The sequence below is a fragment of the Myotis daubentonii genome, chromosome 12, assembly GCF_963259705.1.
Source record: "Myotis daubentonii chromosome 12, mMyoDau2.1, whole genome shotgun sequence".
Lineage (NCBI taxonomy): Eukaryota > Metazoa > Chordata > Mammalia > Chiroptera > Vespertilionidae > Myotis > Myotis daubentonii.
In genome coordinates, this window is record NC_081851.1 from 44,477,624 (window position 1) to 44,496,517 (window position 18,894).

At 41.3% G+C, this 18,894-nt stretch overlaps 1 protein-coding gene across 1 annotated transcript in view; it reads right to left on the bottom strand.

Annotated features, from left to right (window-relative positions):
- The window catches only part of COMMD1 (copper metabolism domain containing 1), an 82,396-nt gene extending 63,977 nt beyond the window's left edge, over positions 1 to 18,419 (bottom strand). Inside the window, exon 1 of the mRNA XM_059659715.1 lies at positions 18,237 to 18,419. Within this exon, the coding sequence (XP_059515698.1) occupies positions 18,237 to 18,419 (183 nt within the window). The remainder of the gene's footprint in view (positions 1 to 18,236) is intronic.
- Between the last annotated feature and the right edge of the window lie 475 nt (positions 18,420 to 18,894).

The window sequence follows — 18,894 nt, forward strand, 5'->3', positions numbered from 1 at the left end:
GCTTCGGTCAGAGCGAGTGCAGCTTTCTCTCCGAGCTTTGCAGCGGGTGCTGGGACTCAGAGAGGCAGAGCCCCTTGGGACAGGACTGAGAGCCGCCATAACTGCTCTCTCCGGCCCACCCTGTTGATCCTGTGCGACCCGCCCCGCCCAAGCCCTGCACAGAGGCATTTGCGGGATAGCCTCAGGCAAAGGCTAGATTAGCACCTCCCTAGAGGACAGAAGTTCTCTCACTGCTGACACAGCTGCTTCTCATAGCCACTTGGCCTGGAGGTCAAACCCTCCCTGGAATTAGCTACAACAATCAAGATTTATCTATAAGACTGCGAACAAAGACCACTAGGGGGTGCACCAAGGAAGCATAACAAAATGCGGAGACAAAGAAACAGGACAAAATTGTCAATGGAAGAAATAGAGTTCAGAACCACACTTTTAAGGTCTCTCAAGAACTGTTTAGAAGCTGCCGATAAACTTAATGAGATCTACACGAAAACTAATAAGACCCTCGATCTTATATTGGGGAACCAACTAGAAATTAAGCACACACGGACTGAAATAACGAATATTATACAGACGCCCGACAGCAGACCAGAGGAGCGCAAGAATCAAGTCAATGATTTGAAATGCGAGGAAGCAAAAAACATCCAACCGGAAAAGCAAAATGAAAAAAGAATCCAAAAATGCGAGGATAGTGTAAGGAGCCTCTGGGACAGCTTCAAGCGTACCAACATCAGAATTATAGGGGTGCCAGAAGATGAGAGAGAGCAAGATATTGAAAACCTATTTAAAGAAATAATGACAGAAAACTTCCCCCACCTGGTGAAAGAAATGGACTTACAGGTCCAAGAAGCTCGGAGAACCCCAAACAAAAGGAATCCAAAGAGGACCACACCAAGACATATCATAATTAAAATGCCAAGAGCAAAAGATAAAGAGAGAATCTTAAAAACAGCAAGAGAAAGAAACTCAGTTACCTACAAGGGAATACCCATACGACTGTCAGCTGATTTCTCAACAGAAACTTTGCAGGCCAGAAGGGAGTGGCAAGAAATATTCAAAGTGATGAATACCAAGAACCTACAACCAAGATTACTTTATCCAGCAAAGCTATCATTCAGAATTGAAGGTCAGATAAAGAGCTTCACAGATAAGGAAAAGCTAAAGGAGTTCATCACCACCAAACCAGGATTATATGAAATGCTGAAAGGTATCCTTTAAGAAGAGGAAGAGGAAGAAAAAGGTAAAGATACAAATTATGAACAACAAATATGCATCTATCAACAAGTGAATCTAAGAATCAAGTGAATAAATAATCTGATGAACAGAATGAACTGTTGATTATAATAGAATCAGGGACATAGAAAGGGAATGGACTGACTATTCTTGGGGGGGAAAGGGGTGTGGGAGATGTGGGAAGAGACTGGACAAAAATCGTGCACCTATGGATGAGGACAGTGGGTGGGGAGTGAGGGCGGAGGGTGGGGCGGGAACTGGGAGGAGGGGAGTTATGGGGGGGAAAAAAAAGGAACAAATGTAATAATCTGAACAATAAAGATTTAATTAAAAAAAAATAAAAAAATAAAATAAAAGAGAGCTTTAGGTTATAACCATAGATCTGTATGTGCATTTTTGTCAAGAACCTGTGTTTATTGTGGATAAGGTTTGTTCTTTTTTTGCAACATGAGCTTTTTAGATGTCCTGAGGTAACTGACAATGTATGATAAAAAAGTAGAGCTACCCCTAGCAGGTTTGGCTCAGAGGATAGAACAATGTCGGCATGCAGACTAAAGGGTCCAGGGTTCAATTCCGATCAAGGGCACATGCCTGGGTTGTGGGCTTGATCCCCAGTAGGGGACGTGCAGGAGGCAGTCAATCAATGATTCTCTCTCATCATTGATGTTTCTATCTCTCTCTCCCTCTCCCTTCCTTTCTAAAATCAATAAAATATATATATATATATATATATATATATATATATATATATATATATATATTTTTTTTTTTTTTTTTTTTTTTAAAGGTAGAGCTGGTGCCCTGGCCAGTGTGCCTCGGTTGATTAGAGCATTATCCTGAGCACCGAAGGGCTGTGGGTTTGCCAGTCATGGCACATACTCGGGTTGCAAGTTCCATCCCCCAGGGTCAGGGCATGTACAGGAGGCAACCAAACAATTAATGTTTTCTCTCTCTCTCTCTCTCTCTCTCTCTCTCTCTCTCTCTCTCTCTCTCTCTCTCAATGAAAAACATATCCTTAGGTGAGGATTTAAAAGAAAAAGTAGAGCTAGTGAATTAACCAATTTGTAAATATCTTTTAATTATAATTGATACAAAAGAGGCATCTTGGACAAGAAATTGTTAAACCATCTCAGAAACAGACATCAGGACTTGTTCATTAGGCTAGCAGCAAAGGGGCAGAAGGATGGAAAAAGGGAGGGATGTGTGTGGATGTGTTCATATTTACATCAGTGATTATAACCACTGATGTGTGTGCATCTCTTTTGGCTGTGCTATAGGAACACATTATTAAGTATTTTGGTGGAAACCTGCATCCTTGTTAACATTTTAAAATATAGATACTAATGAATTATCTTAGAAGCATCATACTTTGTGTACTATTGCTTTGCATTTTATTTTTAACTGAACATTAAGGGAATGCAGTATTTTAATTGTAACTCTACCAATAGCTTTATCTAGAGGCCTGCTACTATTTTTGTCACCTATAAAATTTTTGTTGCCAAGAAAGGCAGGACTGTATTTTTTTCTTCCAGATTGAGTTAATGCAGTGTATTTTTGGTTATCAAAATACTTGAATAGCTTTGGGACTTTGAAATAATAAATATCCATGATATGTGAAAAAGCCAACCGCCTGCAACCCCTCCCGCACAGCCAGCCACGCCCCCGATAGGTCCCTACCACCCCAATCAGTCCCCTCCCCCAAGCCAGCTCTGCTCCCAATCAGCCCCCCCCCCTCTGATCGGGGGTGGGGCCAGCCGGCCAACCCCAACCACCCATGGTCCCACCCCAGGCTGCTGGCCGTCAATCGCCCTCCCCACCCCAATCGGGGGTGGGGCCCGCCAGCCAATCACCCGTAGCCCCTCCCCACAGCTGGCCTGGTCCTAATCAAGCCCCATCAAGGTGGACCAGCCAGCCAACTTCCAACTTCCCACCGTCCTCTCCTCCTCCCCACAGGCCCAGCCCCAATCCACTCTGATTGGGGCAGGCTGGCCAGACCCCACCCATGCATGAATTCCTGCACTGGGCCTCTAATTAAATATAATATAAAGAGAAGTAAATTAGATGTGTGGGAGTAGAAACCTCAGTATGGAATTTCAATAGAAAATTTAAGTTGCTTCATACCTCTATATCAAGGAATTTACTACATACTAAGCAAATCTAGATGATAAAAATAATATACTAGGAGATGCATCCTAAACATCAAATATAAAATTAATATATTAACATTTATTACCTTGATTGTAAGTGGAATCTACTGGGTTTCTTTAAAGGAAATCAAAGATACTAATGATATGAAATTCATTATCTCAGGTAAATGTTTGTTAGTGATTTTAAGAGATCAAAAAAGATTATGAGAGGAAGAGGAAGGACTATGTAAACAATGAATACATTTTCGGCCATCATTCTTTTATGCACATATTCTTGTTTACTGTCAGGATACCCCTGCCTCCCTTCAATGTCAAGTCCAGGAGGGAGGAAAATTATCTGGTTCATTGATGTTCCAGTTCCAGGCACAAGAATTGACACAGAGCAAGTACTCGATAAATGTTCATTTGAATAAATAAGCATATTTTAAATAAATGATAAATGATTTGTTTATTTCTTAAATAACATATGCTCAGGATAAACAAAATGGAAATTAAGGCATTTCATAAATGGCAGCTTCTTTGTTTAAAAATAGGTCTGGCCCTAGCTGGTTTGGCTCAGTGGAGAGTGTCTGCCTGCGGACCGGGTTTGATTCTGGTCAAGGGCACATACTTGGGTTGCAGGCTCAATCCCCAGTAGGGGGCATGCAGGAGGCAGCCGATCAATGATTCTCTCTCATCATTGATATTTTGCTCTCTCTTCTCTCTTTCTCTCCCTCCTCCCTCTCCCTCTCCCTCTCTGAAATCAATAAAAATATACATAAATAAATAAAAATAGGTCTGTAGAACCCTGGCCAGTGTTCTCCGTGGTTAGAGCCTCGGCCCATGCACTGAAGGGTCACAGGTTCAATTCCTAGGGGGCTTGTGTGGAAGATAGTCAATCAATGTGTCTCTCTCACATTGATACCTTTCTCTCTCTTCTCCCCACTCCCTCTCTTCCTCCCTCCCTTTTATCTGCTCTATCTAAAAAAAGGCAATGGAAAAATGTCCTTGGATGAGGATTAACAAAAAAGAAAAAAACTGTGGAATAGAGCTGTACCACAATCAGATGTCATGACAGAGAATAATCCCATACTGGTATAAAAAGACTTTAAAAGTGAATTATACATAAAGCACACATAACACAACCCATTCCAAAATTTCTACAATGTAGCATAATATGGCTTTTTAAAAAAAGAAATTCATTACAATAAAACTTTATTAAAGATAAACCATAATAGTCAAAATTTATAAAAAGTATAATCTGAGTTAAAACAAAGCCAAAAAATGTGGGTGTTTTGTTTATTAGGTATTAAAGCTTTATTAATTTCTTTCTTTTTTTTTTTTTTAAATATATTTTATTGATTTTTTACAGAGAGGAAGGGAGAGAGATAGAGAGTCAGAAACATCGATGAGAGAGAAACATCGATCAGCTGCCTCCTGCACATCTCCTACTGGGGATATGCCCGCAACCCAGGTACATGCCCTTGACCGGAATCGAACCTGGGACCCTTCAGTCCGCAGGCCGACGCTCTATCCACTGAGCCAAACCGGTTTCGGCAAGCTTTATTAATTTCTTAAAGGAAAGTAAAAAAACATAAATTTGATATTTCGCTTTAAATGAGTATTGTATAATTATTAAAATAGACTATTTACCACTGAGACACATATTAATAAAAGTAATACTATCCAATATATAGCTTCCCATAAATTAAGACATGTAAAATTTTGATCACATTTTAATATAACATTATACTACTGATACTTTGATAGTGGGTGGTGGGTGTTTTATTAGGAAAAACAACAACTTGATTTTTCATATTTCTGTGATTTAAAATAAGGATCCATTCAGAACACATCATTTACACTTTTCTTATGGTATTTACCATATGATATAGGGATACTTTAAGACAGGGACTGTGACATTCACCTTTGTGTACAAAGCAGATACAGCACATTCCAGGCCCAGAAATATTTGATGGCTAAATCACAGAAGAAATTTTCTTTAAAATCTCCCTATTCAGGAACTCCTTCAATCGAAATCAAGTTTCTAGATTCAGAATAGTTGCTTTGAGAAAAGGAGAACCAAAAATAGATTTCCAACCAATAGGGGTTCTGCCCTAAACTAAGAGAAAAAGAAAAAAACTTACAGAACACCTCATTACATGCCATTTGAGCTTATTAAAATACTTTGCAAACTCCAGCTGGTAATCTGTAATTACTGCTTTATCATGTGATGTCCAGTGACATTAAAAAGTAACATCACCCAGCTCTAGCTGGTTTGGCTCAGTGGATAGAGCGTCAGCCTGCTGATTAAAGGGCATATGCCCAGGTTGCAGGGCTCAATCCCCAGTAGGGGGTGTGCAGGAGGCAGTCAATCAATGATTCTCTCTCATCATTGATGTTTCTAGTTCTCTCTCCCTCTCCCTTCCTATCCAAAATCAATAAAAATATTTTTTTAAAGTAACATCATTCTTCAGAGAAGTAGAAGTGCATCTCATGAGTTATCATCTAAATTCTCAAAAATGCTCAAAGAAATTAGGAAAATTTAGTTACACAAAAACTAGAGAACTAGGAAAGGAATCTGTTTTACAGAGTCAGAAATGGTATTCCTAAATTCAAATTAACAAACCAAGTATTTTGACTTCTTTTGGGTAAGGAATTCTTATTGTTGAATAACCAACTTTGTTTCCTTAACTAGAACATTAAACAGAAATAACAATTTTAACATTATGTTGCTTCCAGCATATTTTATCAGTGTATTGCAAGCCAATATTCTACTGCCACCTAAAGTATAAAAAAAGAATTACTGCTTATAGTTAAGATAATGCTAGACAGAAGACAAATGAATCCTCAAAGTATGACAGAATAAGTCAAATGTTTTCAGTATCTTCTATTCATGTCTCCTAATCTAAACATTTTAAGACCAGATATTTTGCACCCATTTTTTATAATCAAGTTAATTTTTTTATTACTTAACATTTGCTGTCCAAAATGTATAAGGGTGAAGTTCATTCTTAAATTAACTCAAGTATCGAAAAGAAACTGCTGAACAGATCATTTTTCACTTATACAGAGAGACCAATAATAGATTTAGAAGTATCTTACATAATAAAATCTTTCTACATTATACAATAAATACAAAAGCGCTACTATGAAGACAAGAAAGTTCAACATTAAAAAGCATTCTGGCCTTAGCTGGTTTGGCTCAGTGGATAGAGTGTTGGCCTGAGGACTGAAGGGTCCCGGGTTTGATTCCAGTCAAGGGCACTGACAGGGTTGCAGGCTCCATCCCCAGTAGGGGGCGTGCAGGGGGCAGCCGATCAATGATTCTCATCATTGATGTTTCTGTCTCCCCCTCCCCTTTCCTCTCTGAAATCAATAAAAATATATTAAAAAAGGGAAAAAAAGCATCTGTGTTTTTCACAACTGGCCTTTTCACAAGAATAAGATACTGGATACATTCCATAAGACAAATCCCAAAACACAAGTTGAAAATACCATTCTTTGATGATACCATTCATTAACAATTTTTAAAAGTCATCACTAATGGACAGTCAACGCAAGTCATTTTTTTAAACAATACAAAATGCACTTTTAAGCCTCTACTTTTATTGTAAATACTTTCCACAAAATTGTCCAGGTTATTTGGAAACTAGGATTAAATTCTGCTTTTAAATAATACATATGGATAATAAAATAAAATATACACCAAAGTAGGCAAAACATTAAACTACTGGAATACTAAAAAGATTAAGTGGGGTATCCCGCAATAGAATCTAACCTGTTTCATATTTACATTATACCCAAAAGCACCTTAGCAATATGTTCATCAAAAGCCTCTTAAAGGGGTGGGGGGACTGGAGGAAGTCAATGGGGGGAAAACAAGGACTTATGTAATACTTTCAACAATAAAGAATTATTTAAAAGTAAATAACTAGCCGAAACCGGTTTGGCTCAGTGGATAGAGCATCGGCCTACGGACTGAAGGGTCCCAGGTTCGATTCCGGTCAAGGGCATGTACCTGGGTTGCGGGCACATCCCCAGTAGGAGATGTGCAGGAGGTGGCTGATCGATGTTTCTCTCCCATCGATGTTTCTAACTCTCTATCTCTCTCCCTTCCTCTCTGTATAAAATCAATAAAATATATTTTAAAAAAAAAAGTAAATAACTAAATAATAATAAATAAATAGCCTCTTAAAAAAGGTTTCACCAATGCTCAGTACAAATGTACTAAATTTCTAATACTGAAGAATAGCATAAAAAAAATCAGGGTCAAGGTGCAGAATATTATGTACTCTATGCTCCACATTGTGTTTTACAAAGAGAGGAAAAACTGTTGGTGATGGAGTTCAGGACATGCCACCCCAAAATACAGCACTTTGCCATATTGACCACTTTAAGCTGAAGGAGTTTAAAACAGGCAGAGCAGGAATGTCACTCTACCCTCTCCCACAACCCTTTTCTCCTGAAACAGGTCATAAAGCCTTCATGAGATGTGCCCTCCCTCAACCCAGAAGAAAGGAGCATCCTTATGGACAAAGACAAGAGTCACCAAGAAGCCCACAAACAGGCCTTGCTAAGTTTCCCTCAGTTTACTACAATTACCTCATACTCTTTAACCTATCCTATTCCTCGTTAACTTATTCCTCGTTAACTGTCCGCTCTTCATCAAACATAGTATAAAATACTCATGTCTTCGTTTTCTTCAGAAGGATTCTCTATCACATTAAACTTAAATAAATTTGTATGTTTTCTCCGTTAATCTTTGTCAGTTTAATTTGCAGACCTGGCCAAAGACCCAAAAAGTGTCAAGAAAAAAACCTTTCCTTCCCCTACATTGGCTAAAATAAACATAGTATATTATCTGTGTCAAAAGAAAACTCTTGGAAAATTTCAATTAAAAGGCTAGGAGAGAATGTTAAGGAAATCTATCAAGAAGTAAAAGAAAAAACAAAGACATGGAAAATAGAAAAAATAAAATTTGAGAATACAGTCTAGAAAGTTTAACATTTGAAAAATCAGAGTGGTAGAAAGAGAATAGAGGAAAAAAAGAGAAAAGAAAATAATCTAAGTAGTAATAAATTTCCCAGAACTGAAAGTCATGTGTCTGCAGATTGAAGAAAGGACCACAGTGACCTGAAGTGAAACAAAAGAAAACCACACATAAAGAATATTCAAGAAAATAAAGGATAAAGAGAAAATCCTAAAAGCTTTCAAAGAGAGAAAAAGATCACATTAAAGGAAACAATGCCTTTAAAATTGTGAGTCAATTATTTTACAATCTAGAAATATATTTTCAGCCAAATTAGCAATTAAATGTGACATTAAGACTTAAAATGAAAGAAGAAAAAAAACCTCTTTTTTACAGAGCTACATGAGAACATGCTTTTAAGATCTGAGTCTCAATGAGATGATGGAGCTACTACAATGCACATCTGGGCCTATTCAGGTGATACTTTAACAGCTGATTTGGCCCCAAAGATCAAGAAACTTGCCCTAGCCCATTTGGCTCAGTGGATCCTGCGGACTGAAGGGTCTTGGGTTTGATTCTGATCAAAGGCCTGTACCTTGGTTGTAGGCTCGACCCTGGCACTGGTCAGGGTGCATGCAGAAGGCAACCAATCGATGTGTCTCTCTCACATTGATGTTTGTCAATGTGAATAGAGGAAAGAGAATAGAGGAAAAATGAAATAATAATCTAAGTAGTAATAAATGTGTGTCTCTCCCTCTCACTTCCACTCCCTCTGAAAAATCAATGGAAAAATAACCTTGGGTGAGGATTAACAACAACAAGAAAGAAACTTAATATGAGGTCCCAGTGCAGCCAAATCCTCATCCAAGAAAGACATCATGACTTTAGTCAACGATAGTGATAAAAGCCCCTACCTTGGATTAGGGGTATACAACTAGGGAAAGGAAAATTATTTCTACACTATTTCTGCTTTTCTTTTAGTGCCTTATACCTAATAAGCAGGGTTTCCTCCCCCTTTTTTCTTTCTTTATTCATGTTGTAGAGGGGAGTGCGAACTACTCTAAACTGCCTATAATTTACTTACGTAGGCACAAAGCACGCAATGGCTACCTTTTCAAAATACCTGTTATACTGGCTTAATGTCTATATTCTCCAGTAACTATGTATGTATCCACAAGGGTACATACAGTGATGTTTACTACTATATCCTAGAACAGTGCATGGTATTTATCAAGAAAATTTGTAGGATATGTAAATACACAAAAATATTAATATTGGCTATGTTAGCTGATGGTGTTATGTATGTTTTTACATGTCTCAAATTTCCATACTTTTTAAATTAAGTTAAATAATGTTTATAATAAAAATTAATAAAGGAAAGCATACAGGTAGTTGAATGTTTGCCAAAAAAAAAAAAAATTAAATCCAGCATTCTTGCCGTAACCAGTTTGGCTCAGTGGATAGAGCGTCAGCCTGAGGACTGAAAGGTCCCAGGTTCAATTCCGGTCAAGGGCATGAACCTTGGTTGTGGGCACATCTCCAGTAGGAGGTGTGCAGGAGGCAGCTAGCTGATCGATGTTTCTCTCTCATCGATGTTTCTAACTCTCTATCTCTTTCCCTTCCTCTCAGTAAAAAATCAATAAAATATATTTTTTTAAAAAATCCAGCGTTCTTCGGGTGACATATATCCCAATTACAAGATATACAAAACCTGTATTACCACAGGTCTTTCCTTTCTAATAATCTAATTCTAAAAAATTTACAAAATTTTATGGCTTCAAGAGGAGAGACAAAACCACGTGTTTAAAATACAAATATTTTTAAACACTTATTTTTGTAGGTTTGGGTCAGTGGATAGAGTGCCAGCCCGCAGACTAAAGGGTCCTGGGTTTGATTCTGGTCAAGGACACATACCTCAATTACAGGATTGATCCTGGCCCTGGTCAGATCACATATGGGAGGCAACCAATGGACGTTTCTCTCTCACATTGATGTTTCTCTCTCTGTGTCTCTCCCTCTCCCTCCCACTCTCTCTAAAAAAATATTCTCGGGTGAGGATTAACAACAAAAAAGTGGTAATTACTCAATAAAGTTTATTTTTTAAAAATAAAATAAAATGCAATTATTTTTATAAATCTTTTATTATTATAAATCTTAATATTACGTAATTGATGTTATTTTCTTATATGAGTTTAAACCAGTTTTCATATCTTGATAGTTTTTACTTGATTCTGAGGTTCATAATACTAAACTTTAGATTACTTTATATTGCATTAACTAACATATAAATTTTATATCCTCTGTATTTGGAAAAATTCCCAATTCAAATTCTATCCATCTCTTACTAAGAACACACACTTAGTACTATAGAAACATTAAAGCTCATTTTTATTTACCAAAGGTCTCATGAGCCTACAGAACAAGTTAATGAAATCCCTCAAGAGGATGTAATAGCAAATAATCCCCATTTCCACCTTTTAGATTTTTACCAAGTAACCAACTTCTAAACATAACTTACATATTATATTGTTTACAATTATTAAATATCATGAGTTTAAAAACAGATTTTGAGTTTGAGACAGGGGTCAGCAAATACTTTCCTGTAAAGGTTCAGATGGTAAATATTTTAGGCTTTGAAGGCCACAAGATCTATGTCACAACCGCTCAATTCTGTTATTACAGTGATGGAAGCTGCTATAGATGAGATGTAAATGAATAAGTGTAAGGGCATGTTCCAATAAAACTTTATTTATAAAAATGAGCAGCAGGCCCAGTCAGTGCGGTTCAGTGGTTGATCGTCCACCCATGCACCAAGAGGTCCCAGGTTCAATGCCTGGATTATGGGCTGCATCCCCAGTAGGGGATGTGTAGGAGGCTGCCAACCGACAGTGATGCATCCATGTTTCTATCTCTCTCTCTCTCCCTTTCTCTCTCTCTAAAATCAATAAAAACATATTTTTTTAAATGAGCAGCAGGCCAGATTCATTTCTTGGGCTCTAGTTTGCTGACCCCTGGTTTAGAGTATTACACCTTCCAGCTCTGCTCATATAAAAGTAGTATAGGTTTTCTCTCTTGCTTATTATTGTAATGGTAATTTCCACATTTAAGCACTATCCATTCATTCACTTATTCTAGAGATTTTTACCAAGTGCCTACTATGTGCCAGAAACAATAATAGGTGTTATAAATAAATAAAATAAAATAAAATAAAACCCCAACCTCTTAATACTTACATTCTAATAGGGAAATCAATAAATAAACAAGCTAATAAGTACATAATATAATTTCAAGTAGTGCTAAATATGAAGGAAACTAAAGCAAAGTAAAAAGAGTGGGGAAGGAAAGGTGAGACTCCTTGGATAGATCAGGGAGACCTAACAGGAAATAACTTTTAAGTAGAGAATGAATGAAGCAAGTGAGCAATGCATATAATATCTGGGGGAAGAGCATTACAGGCATATGGAAGAGCATCTGCAAGGGCCCTAAAGCAGTGAGGCCCAGAAATCAGGATTTTAAAAAGATTCCGGAGGAGAAACAAGATGGCGGCACAGGTAAACACCGGAGTTTGCTGCCTCCAACAACCACTTCAAAAATACAACTAAAAGACGGAACGGACATCATCCAGAACTACAGGAAGGCTGGCTGAGTGGAAATTCTACAACTAGAAGGAAAGAGAAAAGCATACCGAGACTCAGAGGAGGCGCAGTGCAAAAGTAAAATACTAAGGTGCGGAGGTGCATGCGGAGCGGGCTGGCAGCTGAGGGCACAGTTGTTGTTTTCAATCGGGAGGGAGTCTCAGGCTCTAAGCTCCAGTTCCGGGTGAGTCTCTGGGGACCCAGACTCATACGGGAGAAGTGGGACTGTCTGGCATCGGTCGGTACTCGAGGGCAGCTTTCTCTCGAAGGGGTTTGCAGCAATTACCAGGATGTTGAGAAGCGGTGCCTCTGAGAGCAGCCATAACTGCTAGCCCCACCCTGTTGACCCCATGGGACACGCCCCTCCCAAGCCCTGCAAGGAGGGTTTGCTGGATAGCCTAAGGCTGAGGCTAGATTAGCACCTCCCTAAAGACCCAGGAGCCAGTGTGCCCAGAGGTCAGAGTGGGACCATCCAGCTTGCAGCTCCGTGGAACCATAAAGGACACACTCAGGGGGCAGACTCAGTGAGCACCAAAGCCCCATTGAAGCAAGTCTTGCCCCAGAGGGATGTCTCCAGCACAGAAGTTCTCCCACTGCAGACACAGATTATTCTCACAGCCAACTGGCCTGGAGGCCAATTCCTCCCAGTGATAACTACAACAATCAAGGCTTAACTACAAGACGGTACACAAAGCCCACAAGGGGGTGCACCAAGAGTGTCCTCAGGTAATTGGGGAGGCTGAACCACTGGGCCCTAGAGGACACTTAGCACAGAAAACCACTTTATCAACACAGGGAAGCATAAAAAATGCAGAGACAAAGAAAAAGGACACAAATGACAGAAATGGAGGAAAGCAAACTGCTGGATATAGAGTTCAAAACCACACTTTTAAGGTTTTTCAAGAATTTTCTAGAAACTGCCGATAAACTTAATGAGATCTACAAGAAATCTAATGAGACCCTCGATGTTCTGATAAAGGACCAACTAGAAATTAAGCATACACTGACTGAAATAAAGAATATTATACAGCCGAAACCGGTTTGGCTCAGTGGATAGAGCGTCGGCCTGCGGACTGAAGGGTCCCAGGTTTGATTCCGGTCAAGGGCATGTACCTTGGTTGCGGGCACATCCCCAGTGGGGAGTGTGCAGGAGGCAGCTGATCGATGTTTCTCTCTCATCGATGTTTCTGACTCTCTGTCTCTCTCCTTTCCTCTCTGTAAAAACTCAATAAAATATATTAAAAAAAAAAAAAAGAATATTATACAGAATCCCAACAGCAGACTAGAGGATTGCAAGAATCAAGTCAACGATTTGAAATATGAAGAAGCAAAAAACACCCAACTGGAAAAGCAAAATGAAAAAAGAATCCAAAAATACGAAGATAGTGTAAGGAGCCTCTGGGACAGCTTCAAGCGCACCCACATCCGAATTATAGGGGTGCCAGAAGATGAGAGAGACCAAGATATTGAAAACCTATTTTGCCGGGAGCCGGTCCATGCTTGCTGTTTCAAGGGACCTGGCATATATGGCATACGGTTCTTAATATGTTTGCTCACTTTCTTGGCCCTGTGTTTTAACCAAGGTCACCTCTCCGAGAAAGGTTGAATCCCCAGGTAGGGATTTTCCCCTGAAGTTAGGGAGGGAATAAAACCCCTCAACTAAGTGCCAGGCGGGTAATTAATCCCTTTAACTATGAACAATCATGCTTAAACTACATAATCTTTTCTCCCTGGAATGGAGATAAGAAACGCCCTAACCTTTGTAATAGAGATTGATAGGATTAAATCAACTGGTATAAATACAGTTGTAACAAGACAGAAATACACAGAACTCAGAACACAGAATCAAGAACACAGGGGCTTGGAAGACTACAGAAATTGGCAAGAGAACCGGACTGAACCTGGCTGGAGAACCTACAGAACCTGGCAATAGAACCAGGCAAGAGAACCCAACCATGCTGATCAACTGAACGCTGCCTCCGTGTCCTTCCTTCTTCGCCGACTCCGTCCACACCTTTGGGGACCCCTGGACCCGCTGGGGCAGGACCCCGGCATCTGGCGCCCGAACAGGGACCCCTAGGTAAGCGCCCTGCACTCGGGACGGATCAGACTCCACCGTAGGAAGAGGGTGGATAGTCTTCGCCGACTCCGTCCACACCTTTGGGAATGCCTGGAACAGGATTCCCTTAGGTAAGCCCCCCCATTGAGAACCCCACACTCGGGACGGATAGGACTCCACCGTAGGAAGAGGGTGGATAGTCTTCGCCGACTCCGTCCACACCTTTGGGAATCCCTGGAACAGGATTCCCTTAGGTAAGCCCCCCCCCCTTGAAAACCCCCACACTCGGGACGGATAGGACTCCACCAGGGTGCTACAGACCCCCCTATAGAGGATAAATAGGGTAAGAAGGTGGATAGTACAGAACTTAGATTGAGAAGATGTGCCATACTGAGTCCAAAGAAAGAAGACTCTGTATTGATCCTTAGATTGAGAAGATGTGCCATACTGAGTCCAAAGAAAGAAGACTCTGTATTGATCTTTAGATTAAGAAGATGTGCCATACTGAGTCTAAAGAAAAAAGACTCTGTATTGATCTTTTAACATATGTGCTTGCTAGCAGAGGAATTAAGGTTACTCCCAGTCAGACAGAACGTTTTATACAAGAAGTATGTCCATGCTTTTCTGAGGAAGGAAAGGTAAATGTAATGGCATGGGAGAAGGTAGGCCCAAGGAGCCTTATCCTTAACCCCACTGCAGCCTTTCTACCCTGGGAAAGTGCAGGATTGGCAAGCTCTCCCTGGGATGATAGATCAGGACTCAGGTAATAGTGGAAAGCGCCAATCCTACTCTTAAAATGGATATAAGAGAGCATTTGAGGTTTTTCTTTTTAATGCTTGCTTTTAAAAAATAAAAAAGGGGGAATTTGCCGGGAGCCGGTCCATGCTTGCTGTTTCAAGGGACCTGGCATATATGGCATACGGTTCTTAATATGTTTGCTCACTTTCTTGGCCCTGTGTTTTAACCAAGGTCACCTCTCCGAGAAAGGTTGAATCCCCAGGTAGGGATTTTCCCCTGAAGTTAGGGAGGGAATAAAACCCCTCAACTAAGTGCCAGGCGGGTAATTAATCCCTTTAACTATGAACAATCATGCTTAAACTACATAATCTTTTCTCCCTGGAATGGAGATAAGAAACGCCCTAACCTTTGTAATAGAGATTGATAGGATTAAATCAACTGGTATAAATACAGTTGTAACAAGACAGAAATACACAGAACTCAGAACACAGAATCAAGAACACAGGGGCTTGGAAGACTACAGAAATTGGCAAGAGAACCGGACTGAACCTGGCTGGAGAACCTACAGAACCTGGCAATAGAACCAGGCAAGAGAACCCAACCATGCTGATCAACTGAACGCTGCCTCCGTGTCCTTCCTTCTTCGCCGACTCCGTCCACACCTTTGGGGACCCCTGGACCCGCTGGGGCAGGACCCCGGCACTATTTAAAGAAATAATGACAGAAAACTTCCTCTACCTGGTGAAAGAAATAGACTTACAAGTCCAGGAAGCGCAGAGAACCCCAAACAAAAGGAATCCAAAGAGGACCACACCAAGACACATCATAATTAAAATGCCAAGAGCAAAAGACAAAGAGAGAATCTTAAAAGCAGCAAGAGAAAAAAGGTCAATTACCTACAAGGGAATACCCATACGAATGTCAGCTGATTTCTCAACAGAAACTTTGCAGGCCAGAAGAGAGTGGCAAGAAATATTCAAAGTGATGAATGCCAAGAACCTACAACCAAGATTACTTTATCCAGCAAAGCTATCATTCAGAACTGAAGGTCAGATAAAGAGCTTCACAGATAAGAAAAAGCTAAAGAGTTCATCACCACCAAACCAGTATTATATGAAATGCTGAAAGGTATCCTTTAAGAAGAGGAAGAAGAAAAAGGTAAAGATACAAATTATGAACAAGAAATATGCATCTATCAACAAGTGAACCTGAAAATCAAGTGAATAATCTGATGAACAGAATGAACTGGTGATTATAATAGAATCAGGGGCATAGAAAGGGAATGGACTGACTATTCTTGGGGGGGAAAGGGGTGTGGGAGATGTGGGAAGAGACTGGACAAAAATCGTGCACCTATGGATGAGGACAGTGGGTGGGGAGTGAGGGAGGAGGATGGGGTGGGAACTGGGTGGAGGGGAGTTATGGGGGGAAAAAAGAGGAACAAATGTAATAATCTGAACAATAAAGATTTAATAATTTTAAAAAAAAGATTCCCAGGTGATTCTAATGTGCAGCCAAGGTTGAGAACCACTGCCCTAAAGAGATTCAGAAAGCTAAGATGTTTGAATAAAGAGAAGATAAACCTGGGGGATAAAAGGATCACTGGTAGCTGTGCTGAGAATAGACTGCAGGGGGCAGAAGTGAAACAGGAAGACCAATCCTAAGCTGTTGCATGCATTTCTAAACTTCTAAAATGGTATATAGATATATATAGATAGATATAGATATACATATAGATATATATTATATAATGTTTTTAGAGAGGAAGGGAAAGGGGAAGAAAAGGGGCGATTAAGGAGGGCTAGGAGAGAGGGAGCGGGAGAGGGAGAGGGAAACATCCACGAGAAAGAAACATCCATCAGTTGCCTCCCCTACACGCTCCAATAGGGGATGGAACTCCCAACCTAGGTTAGGGCCCTGACCAGGAATCGAACTCGCAATCTTTTGGTGTAGGAAGAACGCTCCAACCAAATGAGCCACCCGGCCAGAGCTAAACAGTTTTGAAACACAACTAACAATTGTAAAAGCATAGCAGATGAAATTTTTTTTAATATATTTTATTGACTTTTTACAGAGAGGGATAGAGAGTTAGAAACATTGATGAGAGAGAAACATCGATCAGCCACCTCCTGCACACCCCCCACTGGGGATGTGCCCGCAACCAAGGTACAGGCCCTTGACCGTAATCGAACCTGGGGCCCTTCAGGCCTCAGACCGACGCTCTATCCACTGAGCCAAACCGGTTAGGGCAGCAGATGAAATTTTAACATTGACTTTCATCAAAGTAAGTGTGACTTTAGGCTAACTGCTTAAGACTGCATCCATGAGCCTGTTCCCTAATCTTTAAAACGGATGCCCACCATAAAGGTGTTTGCAAGGAACAAATTAAATAACACGTAAAACGGCTAGTACAGTTCCTAACACACAGGAGGCCCACAAAAATCAAAAATCATCTTTACAGTCTTATTTCTACACTAGATTCATGCCTATGACTAGCCCTCCGTCTAGACCAGTGTTGTCCAAGGTCGCGGCCGTTACCACATGTGATTACCGAGCACTGGAAATGTGGCAGGTCCAAGCGGATATGTGTTTTAAGTGTAAAATACAGACTTAGTGAAAAAATAATATAAAATATCTTATAACTACTGTACATTGATTACATGTAAGGAGATAATACTTTGAATATACTGGGTTAAACTTTTTCAGTTAACCACCTTTTTTTTTTTAACTTGATTTATGTGGCTACCAGAACTGTTTTAAAAAATATATTTTATTGATTTTTTACTGAGAGGAAGAGAGAGGGATAGAGAGTTAGAAACACCGATGAGAGAGAAACATCGATCAGCTGCCTCCTGCACACCCCCTACTGGGGATGTGCCCGCAACCAAGGTACGTGCCCTTGACCAGAATCGAACCCGGGACCCTTGAGTCCGCAGGCCGGTGCTCTATCCACTGAGCCAAACCGGCCAGGGCCAGAACACTTTTAATTACATACTTAGCTCTCTTTATGTTTCTACCGGACAGGTATGCTCTCAGCCACACGGTGGACTCCCTGACAGGGGTTCAATCCGGCCCAGGCCCCCCTAATCCCGGCTCACATTAACGCTCCCCACTCCCACCGCACGGGGAAGCCTGACCGTGTAATCGCTCTTAATTTTTAAGTGTGAAGCCCACAGATCCGCCGAGACAACTCGAGATTGTTACCTACAGAAGAGATGTGTCTCTAGAGAAAACCCCGGCGTCCCCTCCCGCGGGCGCCGGTCGGCACTGAGGGGCTGGGGCTTGAGCAGAAAGGGGTCGCCCTTCAGGAGCGAGAGGAGACGACGGAGCCCGCGCCCGGGTCTGCAGGCGCCCTTGGCGCCCACGGAGAAGTCTGACGAGGAAAGCCTTGCCAGCTCGGGGGGCGGGCGGGGGACGAGTCTGAAGCGGGGAGAGGGGCTGGGCTCTGAGGCGGAGGCTGCAGGGAGGAGCGGTACCTTAAGAATCCCCCGCATCTTCGCCAGAAAAGGCCGGAACTCCTCGGGGGGCACCTCGGGGTAGAGCTGGCTCCGCAGCAGCTCCTCGGTAACGCCCGGGTGCCCGTGGAAGTCCTTCTGGGCCAGGCCGCTGAGCAGCCCGCTCAGGGCCTTGCAACTCTCCAGCTCGCCCGCCATTGTCATGGAGGCCCCGCCCCCAACAGCTGAGCGCAGCCCCGCGTGGACGGCGGCCCGGACGGGCCCAAATAGCCCCCGCGGAGGCGCAGGCGGAGGCGGGGACCGGGGCGCGCGGTGGGTTTGGAAGCCAGGTTCCCGGAGGAGCCCGTGATGGCAGCGGCCAGCTCTGCTCTGCAAAACCCATCCCCTTAGAGCAGTGATTCTCAACCTTCCTAATGCCGCGACCCTTTAATACAGTTCCTCATGTTGTGGTGACCCCCCCCCAACCATAAAATTATTTTCGTTGCTACTTCATAACTGTAATTTTTCTACTGTTATGAATCGTAATGTAAATATCTGTTATGCAGGATGTATTTTCATTGTTACAAATTGGACATAATTAAAGCATAGTGATTAATCACAAAACAATATGTAATTATACATATACTAGGGGCCCGGTGCACGAAATTCGTGCACTGGGTGTGTGTGGGGAGGGGAGTGT